Source organism: Metarhizium brunneum, chromosome 7, assembly GCF_013426205.1.
Source record: "Metarhizium brunneum chromosome 7, complete sequence".
NCBI classification, from domain to species: domain Eukaryota; kingdom Fungi; phylum Ascomycota; class Sordariomycetes; order Hypocreales; family Clavicipitaceae; genus Metarhizium; species Metarhizium brunneum.
In genome coordinates this window covers 1,881,284-1,893,891 of record NC_089428.1, presented here as the reverse complement: position 1 = coordinate 1,893,891, position 12,608 = coordinate 1,881,284, and the positions used below count along the sequence as shown (strand labels likewise).

The 12,608-nt window shown below is 52.0% G+C and overlaps 5 protein-coding genes across 5 annotated transcripts; 4 read left to right on the top strand and 1 right to left on the bottom strand.

Annotated features, from left to right (window-relative positions):
• Positions 1 to 23: 23 nt before the first annotated feature.
• Positions 24 to 1,492, top strand: Pm20d2_2 (Peptidase M20 domain-containing protein 2; the record flags this gene model as incomplete). The annotated part of the gene is made up of 3 exons (XM_066131828.1): positions 24 to 360; positions 412 to 555; positions 615 to 1,492. The coding sequence occupies 3 exons, from the start codon at positions 24 to 26 to the stop codon at positions 1,490 to 1,492; spliced, it is 1,359 nt and encodes a 452-aa protein (XP_065987816.1).
• A 612-nt stretch (positions 1,493 to 2,104) lies between these two features.
• Positions 2,105 to 3,685, top strand: G6M90_00g111300 (uncharacterized protein; the record flags this gene model as incomplete). The annotated part of the gene is made up of 1 exon (XM_066131827.1): positions 2,105 to 3,685. One exon carries the CDS (start codon positions 2,105 to 2,107, stop codon positions 3,683 to 3,685), a length of 1,581 nt encoding a protein of 526 aa, XP_065987928.1.
• A 336-nt stretch (positions 3,686 to 4,021) lies between these two features.
• On the top strand, positions 4,022 to 5,491 carry G6M90_00g111290 (uncharacterized protein; the record flags this gene model as incomplete). Its single annotated transcript, XM_066131826.1, has 4 exons — positions 4,022 to 4,048; positions 4,157 to 4,441; positions 4,533 to 5,097; positions 5,157 to 5,491. The coding sequence occupies 4 exons, from the start codon at positions 4,022 to 4,024 to the stop codon at positions 5,489 to 5,491; spliced, it is 1,212 nt and encodes a 403-aa protein (XP_065987838.1).
• Positions 5,492 to 6,881: 1,390 nt separating this feature from the next.
• G6M90_00g111280 (uncharacterized protein) lies at positions 6,882 to 7,457 on the top strand (the record flags this gene model as incomplete). Its single annotated transcript, XM_066131825.1, has 6 exons — positions 6,882 to 6,971; positions 7,033 to 7,107; positions 7,168 to 7,203; positions 7,253 to 7,267; positions 7,336 to 7,370; positions 7,433 to 7,457. The coding sequence occupies 6 exons, from the start codon at positions 6,882 to 6,884 to the stop codon at positions 7,455 to 7,457; spliced, it is 276 nt and encodes a 91-aa protein (XP_065987861.1).
• Positions 7,458 to 8,656: 1,199 nt separating this feature from the next.
• On the bottom strand, positions 8,657 to 10,948 carry ustP_3 (Peptidase S41 family protein ustP; the record flags this gene model as incomplete). Its single annotated transcript, XM_014688249.1, has 3 exons — positions 8,657 to 10,191; positions 10,247 to 10,642; positions 10,756 to 10,948. The coding sequence occupies 3 exons, from the start codon at positions 10,946 to 10,948 to the stop codon at positions 8,657 to 8,659; spliced, it is 2,124 nt and encodes a 707-aa protein (XP_014543735.1).
• Positions 10,949 to 12,608: the final 1,660 nt, after the last annotated feature.

Genomic DNA, 12,608 nt, shown 5'->3' with positions numbered 1-12,608 from the left:
CCAAATCCACCCCGGTGAGCAACATGGCCAGCTTTGCCGAGCATGAAGTTGACGGGTTCGTCGTCATTTCTACCGACGCAGACCAATGCATTTGTCCGGCGACGGAACCAAAGCTCCTGAAAGCCATCAGTGAAGCCGCTGCTGAAGTCGGCAAAGAATTTTGGCCCATCAACATCAAGATTCATGACAACCCCGAACTGGGATACAAGGAATACATTGCCCATGAAGCTCTAACGTCGTTTATGAGGCGACAGCCAGGGTGGAAAGTAACACCTTCAGCATACGGGCTGAAGACAGCATGGGTTGCGGTATTTGACAGCGGTGCCAAGGGCGCCGTTGTGTCGTTCAACGCAGAAATGGGCACGTTCATCTCGCAATCTTGGTCGTGTGCTTGCTGACCCTGAGATTCAGACTCCCTACCTGGAATCGGGCACGCATGCGGGCACAACCTAATTGCCACCGCCTCGGTAATCGGCGCAGTTGCAGCCGCGCAAGTAATCAAGGACGAGGGAATACCAGGCAAGATTGTTCTCTTTGGAACTCCCGCAGAAGAAGGTACGCATATCCCTCGGTGAACAAGGCCGGACATGCCTCCTCACATATTTCTCATGTAGGCGAAGGCGGCAAGATTCGTCTCCTGGAGGCGGGCGCATACTCGGACCATGGGGTCGACATCAGTCTCATATCGCACCCTGGCATTGTGCCTGACGCTGCGCGCATGCGCACCACGGCCATTGAGCGGTTCAAAGTGGAATACTACGGCCGAGAAGCACATGCCGCTGCCAATCCGTGGCTTGGCATCAACGCCCTAGACGCACTCGTATCCGCATACAATAACGTATCGATGCTCCGTCAGCAAAACATGCCTGGGGACATTATTCAAGGGTACATTGCTCACGGCGGCGTGGCAACCAACATTATTCCCGCGTACGCCTGTGGACATTTCGCCGTGAGGGCCAGTTCACAGGCCCGCCTTGAGGAGCTCAGGGCGAAAGTGTATGCTTGTTTCGAAGCAGGGGCCACGGCAACCGGTGCGAGAATGGTTCTCACAAGGGGCGGCGCGTACAAAGACCACGTCCCGAACGAGGAGCTGGCGCAGTCATTCACGCGGTATTTCAACGCGTTGCGCCCGGAGCACAAGATTTTGGAAAACGCAGAATTGGACGAAGCTAGGGGCACGACGTTGGCGAGCACGGATCAGGGCGACGTGAGCTACGCGATGCCCAGCTTGAGTGCTGCGTTTTTCATAACACCCGGCCCGGGAGGGCAAGGGCCACACAATCCCGAGTTTGCCGAGGCGGCGAGAACCAGAGATGCCTATGAGAATGCCGTGAGGGTTGGCAAGGGGTTGGCCGGCGTGGCGGTGGACGTTTTGAGCTCCAAGGAGTTGTTGGAGAGGGCTAAGAAGTCGTGGAGGGACAGGATGCACGCTGCATCACGATGTACAAGAGGGGAGACGCGAGTCATGCGCAATGGTCACGGCTATTCATGATGCATTGTTCAGTATGGTGTCCTGGTTCATATCTGGACGCACCTTCGTCGTGGTAACGAAAGAATGTGACGCTACATGTGAATCTGGGACGGCACACGTACGGCTTGCGACGGTAAGAAACATGGAAGCAATTAGCCCAGGCTAGGTAAACTCCGCCGCATCACAACCACCCGTGGACGGGACATCAAAGACCGCCGGAGACTTCGGGCCCGTCAGATTTGAACAGATTACCAAGCGTAAACCACGTTGTTCTTGCCGACGACCCGACAGCCCGGCCACCCCAACGTTAGCGGGCATCAAAGCCTGGCGGAGGCGTCGCTAAGTGGTTCCATGTCCAGCTTGTTTGGTTGGTTGTTCAAGCCGTCAACACCTTGCGGAGTTTGGGCGGAATTCCCGCCATGCAACTAGTAATTGCATTCATCCGCGGGCTAAAGACGCTTAAAGCGGCAGACGTCCCGTGTAGAAACAATGGCGGAAACACTCGTCGTTTGTGTGCAAAGCGTCTCTACGTCTATATACGACCCTGTCCGGATGGGTTTGTCAACTTCTCTACGCCTACAACCCTAATCCCCGTCGGAAGTTTGCATAAACTTGAGCGGTGCCGCAGCACCCATGGCAGGCCAAGACGGTTCTCGGGAGCCGCCGGATCGACCGCGCACCCCTTGCAATGTAACCCCGAAGAGAGACGGCAGCGGAAATGACCACGGGTACAACTCGTTCCCTGGATACAATACAGCCTCGTCGCGAGCGTCAGACACAAGACCGCCGACGAAACCGGCCGGCGCCCGCGTCCTGGCACCGGACCTGCTGCGCGGGCTGCTCATGATGGTCATGGCCCTGGACCACGCGGCCCTCGCGCTACACACGTGGGAGCATGGGACGGGTCGAGTCGCCGAGGCAGACGGGCAAGCGGTGCTGCGTTGGAACACGACGGCGGCGTACGCGGTGCGCACCCTGACGCACCTGTGCGGCGCGGGATTCACGTTCCTCCTCGGTATGGGCGTCGTGTACCTGGGCAGGTCACGCACGAGGCTGGGATGGTCGGCAGCGCGGCTGGCGCGCTACTTTGCGGTGCGGTGCGCGGTTCTGACCGCCGTTACGGCCGTCTTTGGGCTCGTCATGACGGGCGGCCGGGTGTGGTTTCTGAACGGGGTGCTGTTCTCGCTGGCCGTGGACTACTTGCTCGCTGGGCTGCTGTGGCTGGCCATGGACAGGACCGAGGGTTGGCTGACGCTGGCGATGGCACGGGTGGGAAAAGGCTGGACAGACGACGACGAGTTGGCGGCGGATGATGACGGCGTCACACGGCCCTTGCTCCGGGCGCGGGACGATACACGGGCGACTGCGGAGAGGTGCGCCCATCTATCGTGGAGTATTCACAACGTCTTGTTGGCGGTATTGAGCCTGGTCACCATCTTCTGGAACATCTGGCTCAGCGACGACGGCGGCGTCTGCGCCCCCAGCAGAGAGGACGTTTCGACACGCTCCAGTCCGTCGAGCCCATTGCTTCGCGTCTGGTTCTGGGTCATGATGGACGTGCAGTCGCGCGTGGTGTCGGGCTTTCCGCCGCTGGCGTGGCTCTCGTTTGCGCTGCTCGGCATGCTCTACGCGCGCGTCACGACGGCACGCCCGTGGACGCGCCGGGCCCTTGTCCTCGGGCACGTTCTTGGGGTCGTGTGCTTCTCCATCCTCTTCGTGCTCACGCGCGTCCTCCATCTGGGCAACCTGTCCGAGCGGTGCCTGCAGACGCCCGACCAGCAGCGCCGTCCCGGCCAGAACCAGTACCTGGCCTCGGCCGCGTCCTTCTTGTACGTGGTCAAGTATCCGCCCGACGTGGCCTTTTTCGCGCTCACCATGGCGGGGAACCTGCTTCTTCTCGCGCTGTTCACTGCTGTTCCGCCGCGGGTGGCGAGGCGCTTCGGCATGCTGCTGGATTTCGGAACGAGCGCGCTGTTCTTTTACATTGTGCACATGGTGGTTTTGTTCGGGGCGGGGACGCTCGTCGTGGCGGCATGGGGGCGCGAGACGGGCGTCGCCGACCCGATGGATCCTGAGAAGACGAGGGGGGTTGATAATTTGTTTGGGTATTTTGGGTTTTATGCCGTCACGATGCTGGTGTTGTGGCCGGTGTGCAGAGCGTATAGTCGGTTCAAGAGCACCAAAGGGCCAGATTCCATCTGGCGCTTCTTTTAGAGTAAAGAGTAGAGTGAGGACGGGCTTTGCATCTACATGCCAGACATCTGGTGCTTGGCGTTTTTTATAGAAGCATGCATTCTCCAGATGTCATGGTGTCGCACTTGTGCCTGGTGTGAGTGGATGTGCCAAGCTGTCATTGAGAGCGGCGGATGCAACACCTGGCAGGTTGAAGACGTCAATTGGACCAATTGGGCCATTGTGACTTGCCGCATCGGGCACCTCGCTGAACCGGTGACTCGTTGCTCAACAGGAAAAGACACACCGAGGTTGTGAGCCGCTTCCATCTGGGTTGGTGCGAGCGAAGCTGAGCAGCCGCCAAGTAGCCGGCCGGTGATGGCGGGGTTCTTTATTGCCGAGGCCGTATAGCCGGCCCGCGCCTCGACGGCTTCAAAGTTCAAATTCACGTCCATGTGGGATTGGAGGCCACGTACAAGTGCATTTAGCATTTATTAACAGTAGTGCGCGTAGGTTGGTGCTACGTGCAACTCCCGATTTCCATCGTCTGCTGTTGCCCTCAACTCTCAGCCTCAGCACTCAGAAGGGCACGCCAGGAGGACTGGCACCGGCACCATGTTGTCACGGAGCTCGTTGCGGCTCGGCAAACACCACGCCATAGCTAGAACATTTTGCACATCTCATCGACGACTTGCAGACTACGACAGCACGATAGACAGCTTGCGACACATCAATTCCAACACGCGCGTCATCTACCAAGGCGAGTCTCGAGGAAGCCTATACGAGCACGAAGCTAATGTCTCATAGGCTTCACCGGTCAAGCGGCATGTCGACCGACGGGGTGAACCACCATGTATTTACACATGCGGGAGATGCTGACTGGCGGCAGGCCACTTCCAACGCCAAAGACACGATTGGCTACGGCACAAAGGTCGTCGGCGGCGTCTCGCCCGGCAAAGGCGGCCAGACGCACCTCGACCTCCCCGTCTTTGGAACCGTCAAAGAGGTACTTAACTCCCAGCACACCAACTCGCTCGCCAACAAACAAACAAGGGCATTCATTGACCAGCCACAGGCCATGGAGCAGGTCGACCCGCACGTCAGCGCCGTCTTTGTGCCCGCCCCCTTCGCGGCCAGGGCCATCATCGAGGCCATCGAGGCCGAGGTGCCCGTCATCGTGTCCGTCGCCGAGCACATCCCCGTCCACGACCTCCTCCGCGTGCAGGAGGTGCTTCGCACGCAGAGCCGGTCGCGCCTCGTGGGGCCCAACTGCCCCGGCGTCATCGCCCCGGGCCAGTGCCGCGTCGGCATCATGCCCTTCCGGCAGTACGCCCGGGGCTGCGTGGGCATCGTGTCCAAGTCGGGCACCCTGAGCTACGAGGCGGTGGGCGCCACGACCGCCGCCGGCCTGGGGCAGAGTCTTGTCGTGGCCGTGGGCGGCGACCCCATGCCAGGTATGTTGCGCAGTCGTTTTGCCTTGTGTTCACCCTGACGTGGTCCTGACGTGGTCCAGGCACGACCATTGTCGATTCCCTTCGGGTATTGTTTGAGCATGAAGAGACGGAGGGCGTTATTGTGATTGGCGAGATTGGCGGCGAGCAGGAGCTGCGCGCGGCCGAGATGATTAGGGAGTATAGGAGGTCGACGCCCAACCCGAAGCCGGTGGTGGCCATGGTGGCGGGACAGACGGCGCCGAGGGGCAAGGTCATGGGCCATGCGGGTGCTGTTTTGAAGCCGGGGGATGTGACGGCCGCCGAGAAGGCGAGGGCTTTGGAGGACGCGGGTGCCGTGTTGGTGCCTCATCCCGGCGTCATGGGCTCTACCATGAAGGCCCTCCTGGGGCGGTGATGACGTCTGTTGGATATGGAGTAGGTGTAGCGTTGAATAGAGTTATATAGAGGGATTGGTTGCTCGTTTCGCTATGCAGAGCACACTGACTCGAGAGCTGGGTGTTTAATTTGAGGAATATCTGTCAATGTATTCTCGGGTGCGTCGGCAGGTCTGGTTGCTAAAGATGGGGCGGTCAAGGAACAGTTCTTCGCCAAAGCGAGGGCTGGGCATCTTGGCCAACGTGGCTCCAGCATCAAGACGTTGAAACGTGCAAGGTGTCCTCTGATTCTTAATGGCCACGGCTCACATCACGCAAGGCAGTTTATTGAGTGTTGCGATAAACACAATATTGTCCCTTTTGGCATGCGTTTGAATCTTAGGCATGCACTCCAGTTGACCTCTAGATGTTGTTTTCAACTATTAAAGCACTACCATGCTAAAGCGCTACATGTTGGAGTCTGAGACAGCCTTGGTAATATGACCTAGCTTGAGTTTCTCTCCTGCATCTAATAAGATTACTAGCTTTTGAGCCAAGTCCTATATGTTTTGCGTTCTGGAAACCAAGAATCTAGCCGTTCAATCCAGAGGTAGTAATTCAGCTAGATACCGGGGGCCCTTTATTTGAAAAGACACTTACCCTTCCTCTAAATCCAGCTTCACACTCTTTACCATTCGAGACATGCCCAACTCTTTGACAAATTGACAAAGTAGCTAGTAGATTGAAGAGAGGCTGAACTCTAACAAGACAAAGATGTGAATCCACGTCCGTAGCGGTTTGAAAAGGCAGCAAAGAAGGCTCGTAAATAGAGGGCTTCTAGGAGGCTACGTATGCGATTCCGAGTACGGTAGACAGTGGTTAAAGCGGTTTTAGTTTAGACGTTCCGAAAAGTGACTGTTTTGGTGTCTGGCACCAGCTTCTGCTGCTGCGAGTTCTACGAGTCAATATGTTTCAACTAAGTGGGTTTTAATGCTGATTGGCATGATGATTTTCCAGGCTTTTGCAGCTGGTAAATCTATGCAAGTAGTATAGTTATTATGCATTGTCCCTAAACTTTATCAAGTCTCCACTATATAATATGGCCACGACCTACTCTGAAACTATTTATTCATCATGGCAAGGAAGAAACCTCTGGTTGTATCTAGTCAGGTACTACATTAGCATGATATTCCAGGTTATTCAGCTGGTCATGCGCTGATGCAAAACGAGCTAGGACCATAATTGCATGCGTAAGATCCTAGTAATGCTATGCTTTCTAATATATCTTGTTTTATAAGAACTTTTATAAACATGTCTAAGTAGCCTACAAGTTGCAATTAGTATTACACTACTCGCAATATCTTGACTGACAATCTATACTTTCTAAGTCTTCTTAAAATACTTGCTTACTATTTGTACCCAACTATCATCATGAAGCTGTCAGCTACTTCTCTTCTTGTTACTTTTGCTACTCTTTCGGGAGTACTAGCGCAGACATGCATGTGTCCAGAAGTGCCCTCTGTAAGCAATGCCAATTAGCACTGATCCTATTCGTAGCGCAGTAAATTAACGAGCTATATAGATGGGCCAACCTATGAAATTGGCAAGAAAAATCGAACTTTGGGCCACTGAATGTACATATAATCTGGCTTACGGAGTACGATTCTCTTATATATTGTAAGGATTTGGCTTATAGGTAGCTAATATCATTATATAGGAGAAGGACTACCACCTACGCTGTAATTTTCACCGAGTAAGTAAGTATACTACAAAAAACAGAGTACTTTCTAATAAGCCAATAGAATCATCAAAAACCTGTAAGAGCTACTATAAGTAATTCAGAATCTTACACCAAGCAGACTTCTAATAAGACGTTTATTTATAGACAGAGGAGGAGGCCAAAGCATCAGGCGCGAAATGGTAAGTATCATCGCGGACGAAATATCTAGCCTAGAATGCATTACCAAACTAACTAATAATAGGAAGGTTCTCGCTACGGAGCTGTAGACGCGTAACATTCTGTCCGCAGGTGAGGCCAGTATAGGCTAGGGTGTTACGACCTGGTTCAGAGTCTGTATCTAGCCCTTTGATACATATGTAGGTTCTGTCACGAACCCGAGCGGACGATTTCGGCAGTGTGTGGAAGCTAGCCAACTGGATAGGACCCCTTTTCATAGAGCTTGCAGCTAGGTTAGCTAGTCGACAATGACAACAAGCATCTTGTAAGACTACAAGACTCTTCGGGCCCCTGCATGCGCCAATCCGCGCGGTAGTAGGCACCGCGGCAGAATATCCGAAGAATAAGGGTGTGTGAGTGATTCAAGTGTTCGACACCTGATTCCTAATGTCACGGGCCGGATTGGGCTCCTCTACGATCGGATTCGACGGTATAGGCGTCGAATTTATCGACTCGTGAAACGCGTGAGGCCATTTGACTTGAAGGATACATGATTTGCCCCTCTGGGCCTGGTTCCAATGCGAAACGCTGATGGAGAGATGCCTACATTTGGGTTGTATGTTTTCGACACCACTAATTTTGACGGCGACTATAACACTCCGCACTTTGAGTAGGGGAGGAGGAGAAAAACATGAATGGATTTGTAAAAACGAAAAAAGAAATTGGCTAATAATAATTCTGCTAGCATCACAGGTCAAACGAGAAACGGTTGCGATCCGTGAGCAATGACTGGCCATAATTTCCTCGCCGCAAAGTCGAGGAGGAAATGATGGAGAATCTACGCCGGGGAAATACTGTAAAGCTACTGAATCTACTATATCTGTTGAGTTTTGTAAGGAAGTCACGACATCGCGCCGAGGAGCAGTCTCATGCAGGCGAAGGCCGAGTGAGCTACGGCTGACACCATAGACTTTTGAAGTAGCCTGAATGTTTTGCTTAGGTATCTATGCCTTCCTTTCATGTCTAAAGTTGTATTACGTTCTTTATTTAAAGGCTTGATGGCATTTAATGCAGAAGGAAGGGGTTAAACGCGGACAGTTTCATTTTATTACTTGGCGGGCAGTTAGATATGCACATACGCAAATATAGACAAGATAGTTACAAATTGCTAGTGAAAATGGTTCAGCAAAGAATCGGGCTACTTGAAATACATCATTTATTGAGAGGCGTGCTTTGTGATGCCGTGAGACAGGTGACAAAGTTCTCCTAAATGTCGGATTTGTCGATCAGTGGTTATAGATTAAGCTATTTAGTTGAGACCGTGTACGGGAGGAGCTTTGTTTCCGCGCTTTGCCTTGGACGTAGAAATACCGCCATAGGCACATTTAGCCCCGTTAAAAGCAGAGTTAGCAGCCGACTTCCAGATCTCGGTGACGTCAGAAATCATAGGTGCAGTCCAGTATAAGCGACAGTCAGCCTTCTCAGTAATATACTGAGAAGGGATACCATCATTGATGTTATCGCGTAGAATCTGGTCCTGGGCGTTGATACCAGCAGCAACAGAACGCTCCATTGGTAAAGTTTTAAACCGTTGTAGCCCAGACTTGACAGTGCTGTTGGTGGTAAAACGGGACACAGAATTAATATACTGATAGATCTGGTTAAAATAAAGGCCTTCTGCTCCCTTGACACCGCCAACGCCTTGCATGGGGCCCTGATTAGGACGTCCACCCATGGCGATAGATTTAACACCGCCTTGGTGGCGGAGTAATGTAGAGACTGTACTGCAACTCGATTCGCAGAGACCGTCATGGAGAAGAACGATATTTTCGGCCTCGAATGGCTGAGTTAGGTTGGTGCGTGTACCGTAGCCAGAAATGTCAATGCCCAAGAGCTTAGTAGTAGTCAAGGGATCGCCAACGTTTATTCGTATAAGGTTGCTGTAATTGGTATTTTTGTAGGTATGAGGAGAGTATTTCTCCTCAAACTTTTCAAAATTGTGGTTGCTGATGTTTAGATTATGTCGATAGCTCCAAGGGGTATAGTATAGCGAACGCAACTCCAAATTGGTCTCCGTCGCAGGATCAATATCCTTGATAAGCTCAGACACGACCCGGGGCAAGTGCTCAAAAGTCTTGCTTAGCTTCCAGCGGGAGATACCGTCCTGTTCAATAGACGGGAATAGTTGTCGGAAGAAATCATAAGCAAGTAAAACAGCACCGCCTTTATTACCCTGCAAATCGATAATAAGCCTCGTCTTGCCTGCGGCCTTGGCCTTTCGTAAGAAGTCGCTAATAGCAGTCTGGAACTCGGCGAAATTGCTCACCGGGAACGACTGTAAATAGATCACGGCCACATTATCAAGGCCCGGCCCGCTGAGATAGTAGCCGGAGATAGTGCGATCGGGGGAGATGATAACAGGAGTGGGATAGCCAGGAATAGTAACGTTGGTGATGGTGTTTATAGTTGTGTTGGTATTGGCGGAGGCTGCAGCAGGCTGAAGCGGAAGAGGGGAACAAAACCTTTTGTACATGGAAGGTCCATCAACGACGCCTGTCATATTCCCATCGATCACGGCCTTATTTTCTACCTCTATAGTTGTACCGTTGGCGTACGTTAGATTTGTAGTATCACCAGGGTAGAACAAAAAGCTGTAGGCGCCGAAGAAGTCACCAACGTTGCCTTTAGCAGCAGTTGGTTTCGACCAAAACATGGAGTTGTAGGATGCGTCGGCGTCATGGAAAAGGCTGGCAGCATTGGCAGTGTCCTCGATATACTTGGTTGCATTAATACCATTGATCTTGGTAAGAGCCTGGGCAGTTTTTGGGTTGGCAAGAACGTCGGCTGAACATCTGTTAGCCAACTCGTCCGATATCCCCTCCTTGATACCTGAACCTACTCTGAAGCTTAATAGTAGGCAAGGCCTCTCCATTCTCGCTAATAGAAACAATCGAAACATTACGATACCAACGAAAGGCTCTATGCAACAAGTCGGGCTTAAAGTAAAAATGGCCATCATGGCCTGGGGCCCAGACCTGCTTATAAAGGTCGGTCTGAAAGTCGAACTCGTTTGAATATTTTCCAGCTTGTACATTTGACCGAACCTTGGCTAGGTTGCCAAAAATATCAAAGCCTGGATAAAAGTACGATTCAGGAGGGTCCTTCTTATAAGCCGCGTCACTCTGCCACTCAAGATAAGGTTCAATGGCATCAATCAGCTGCACAGCTTCGTGTTGACCTAGCGGTACGGATTTAAGGCATTCGTGGGCAAGTGACGCCTTGACCGTGGGAAGAGCTAAATAACGAAGAGGACACACGTTAATATGCCTACTTCAAGTCAAGCTCTTCTAGGCTTGTATATTCTGGCATCTGTACGCAAAAGGGTGCAACTAGTAAGAATCCACTTACTCGTCTTGTTCTGCCTATTGTGCTCTGCCCAATGTGCACTAATCTTGGCGCAGGGATTGCAAGTAGCCGTTGAGGTTGGCGTCGTGCCGAGACTGGTAGTGGCCGAAGATCCCGGAGTCATGACAGAGGAATCGGCAGCCGTCAATCTGGCTACGCCAGCAATGACTACAGAAAGAATGTTGATGCAGCGCATTGTGAACAAATGACTTGGATTATACCAGTTGTTGTGGCTGGGGCTAATCTTAACAACGACGAAGCTCCTTCATTATATATTGCTGTGGTAGTGTTACTACTGACGGTCCGCCATGTTGTCTCCATCATATCCGAGGCATAATATGGGTCTGGTACCCCTACCAGCTTTCTTCGCATACGCGTCAAAGAAGGCTGTACCTGGGCGGCCGGTATTGATGCCCCACGCTGCAGTTCAGCAATACGAAAGGCGATGCCATGTTATTTGTGGAGTGGTGCTTGACAAGTAGCCACGGGTCGCTAGATATTACCCTTCAAAGACTCAACAGATGATTGAATATCAGAGAACCACATCCCAGTTGCCTCATGGAGAATTCGTTGCGTCGGGTGACATGAAACGGTTACGAGTCATCGCTTTCCACACTCTTCATCTTGGCGTAATCAAGGCCGAGAACCCCGTAACATGACTTGGCTCAGTGGGCGTGTTTTGCTCCTTCTGCTTGTACTATATAGAGAATTATATCATATCACCTTGACATTTACCTAGTGCTCGGTCATGATTGCCGACGCTACGGGAACTAGAAATTGCACCACAGAAGCATTGTCCGCCAGGTTCACAGTGTCTATCTCTGCTTGGAAGGCAGTGAATTCCTCTTTTAGTTGGACCCAGAGAAGTCGGTTGTGGAGAATTTAGTTTCCAGCCCAAGGTAAACATCCGAGAGATGGTTGAGGCCCTTCTCCCGCCGCCGCTCCAGATATTGGTCACAGCGAAACAACGTCTCGCACTTGCTATCGATCCATCCACTGCCCTTGGAACATTGCCTGTCCTTTTCGATCTGCTCCCTGCTTATTTATTCACGATTCTTCAATATGGGCTGTTTGAGGTAGACCTGACGCTCGCTGTCTATCCATGTATGGAGTACTGGATTCAAGGATCCGGGACTGAGTTTTGCCATGTTGCTGCACCCCTGTCGTCCGCCTCCAGAAACTCTTGGTGATGCCGCTTTTGGAAAGCCTGCGTATAGCGCCCGTGGAAAAGGTCCATAGTGAACATGGTGCGGTCACAAGTGGCGTAGTGGTCCATTGTAGGTTTTGGAATCTTCCAACACGTCTGAAAGGCAGCGTTCGTGTATCCCAGGATGTCCTACTCGCTGGGGGTGAGGTAGACGTCCTGCAAGTTCTTATACTATTTTCTCTCATAACAGTGCTCCTTGCTGTGATGCGCAGAACCTAGAATTAGAAATCATGAGTTGCAACGCGTATCGTTGTCTAGCCCTGGAGACCACTCAATGTGCTCCATGAGACCTGAGCAGGCTCTTTCGAGCCCATAAAGAGAAAGTTTTGAACGGCAAGGTTGATTACTTACATGGCGCTGACACCGAATCCTGTTCTTTCCTGCATCGCTCAACACGATTGGATAGTACAGCTTGGGCAAAACGGAGTGTGGCTTCTTGATTGGGGCGTTTTGATGCGCCCTGAAAATTAATCATAGTCATTAGGTGCATGGATAACAAGACACTAGGTGACTTGTAAATTACGTGACTAAACTATACCACCAATGACCCTAAATATAGAATAGGGCATGTGCTAATATAACTCGATTAATGCATGTATAATGCGTGCTTTACCATGATGGCATGATGCGGCGACTGGCGCCATGTACC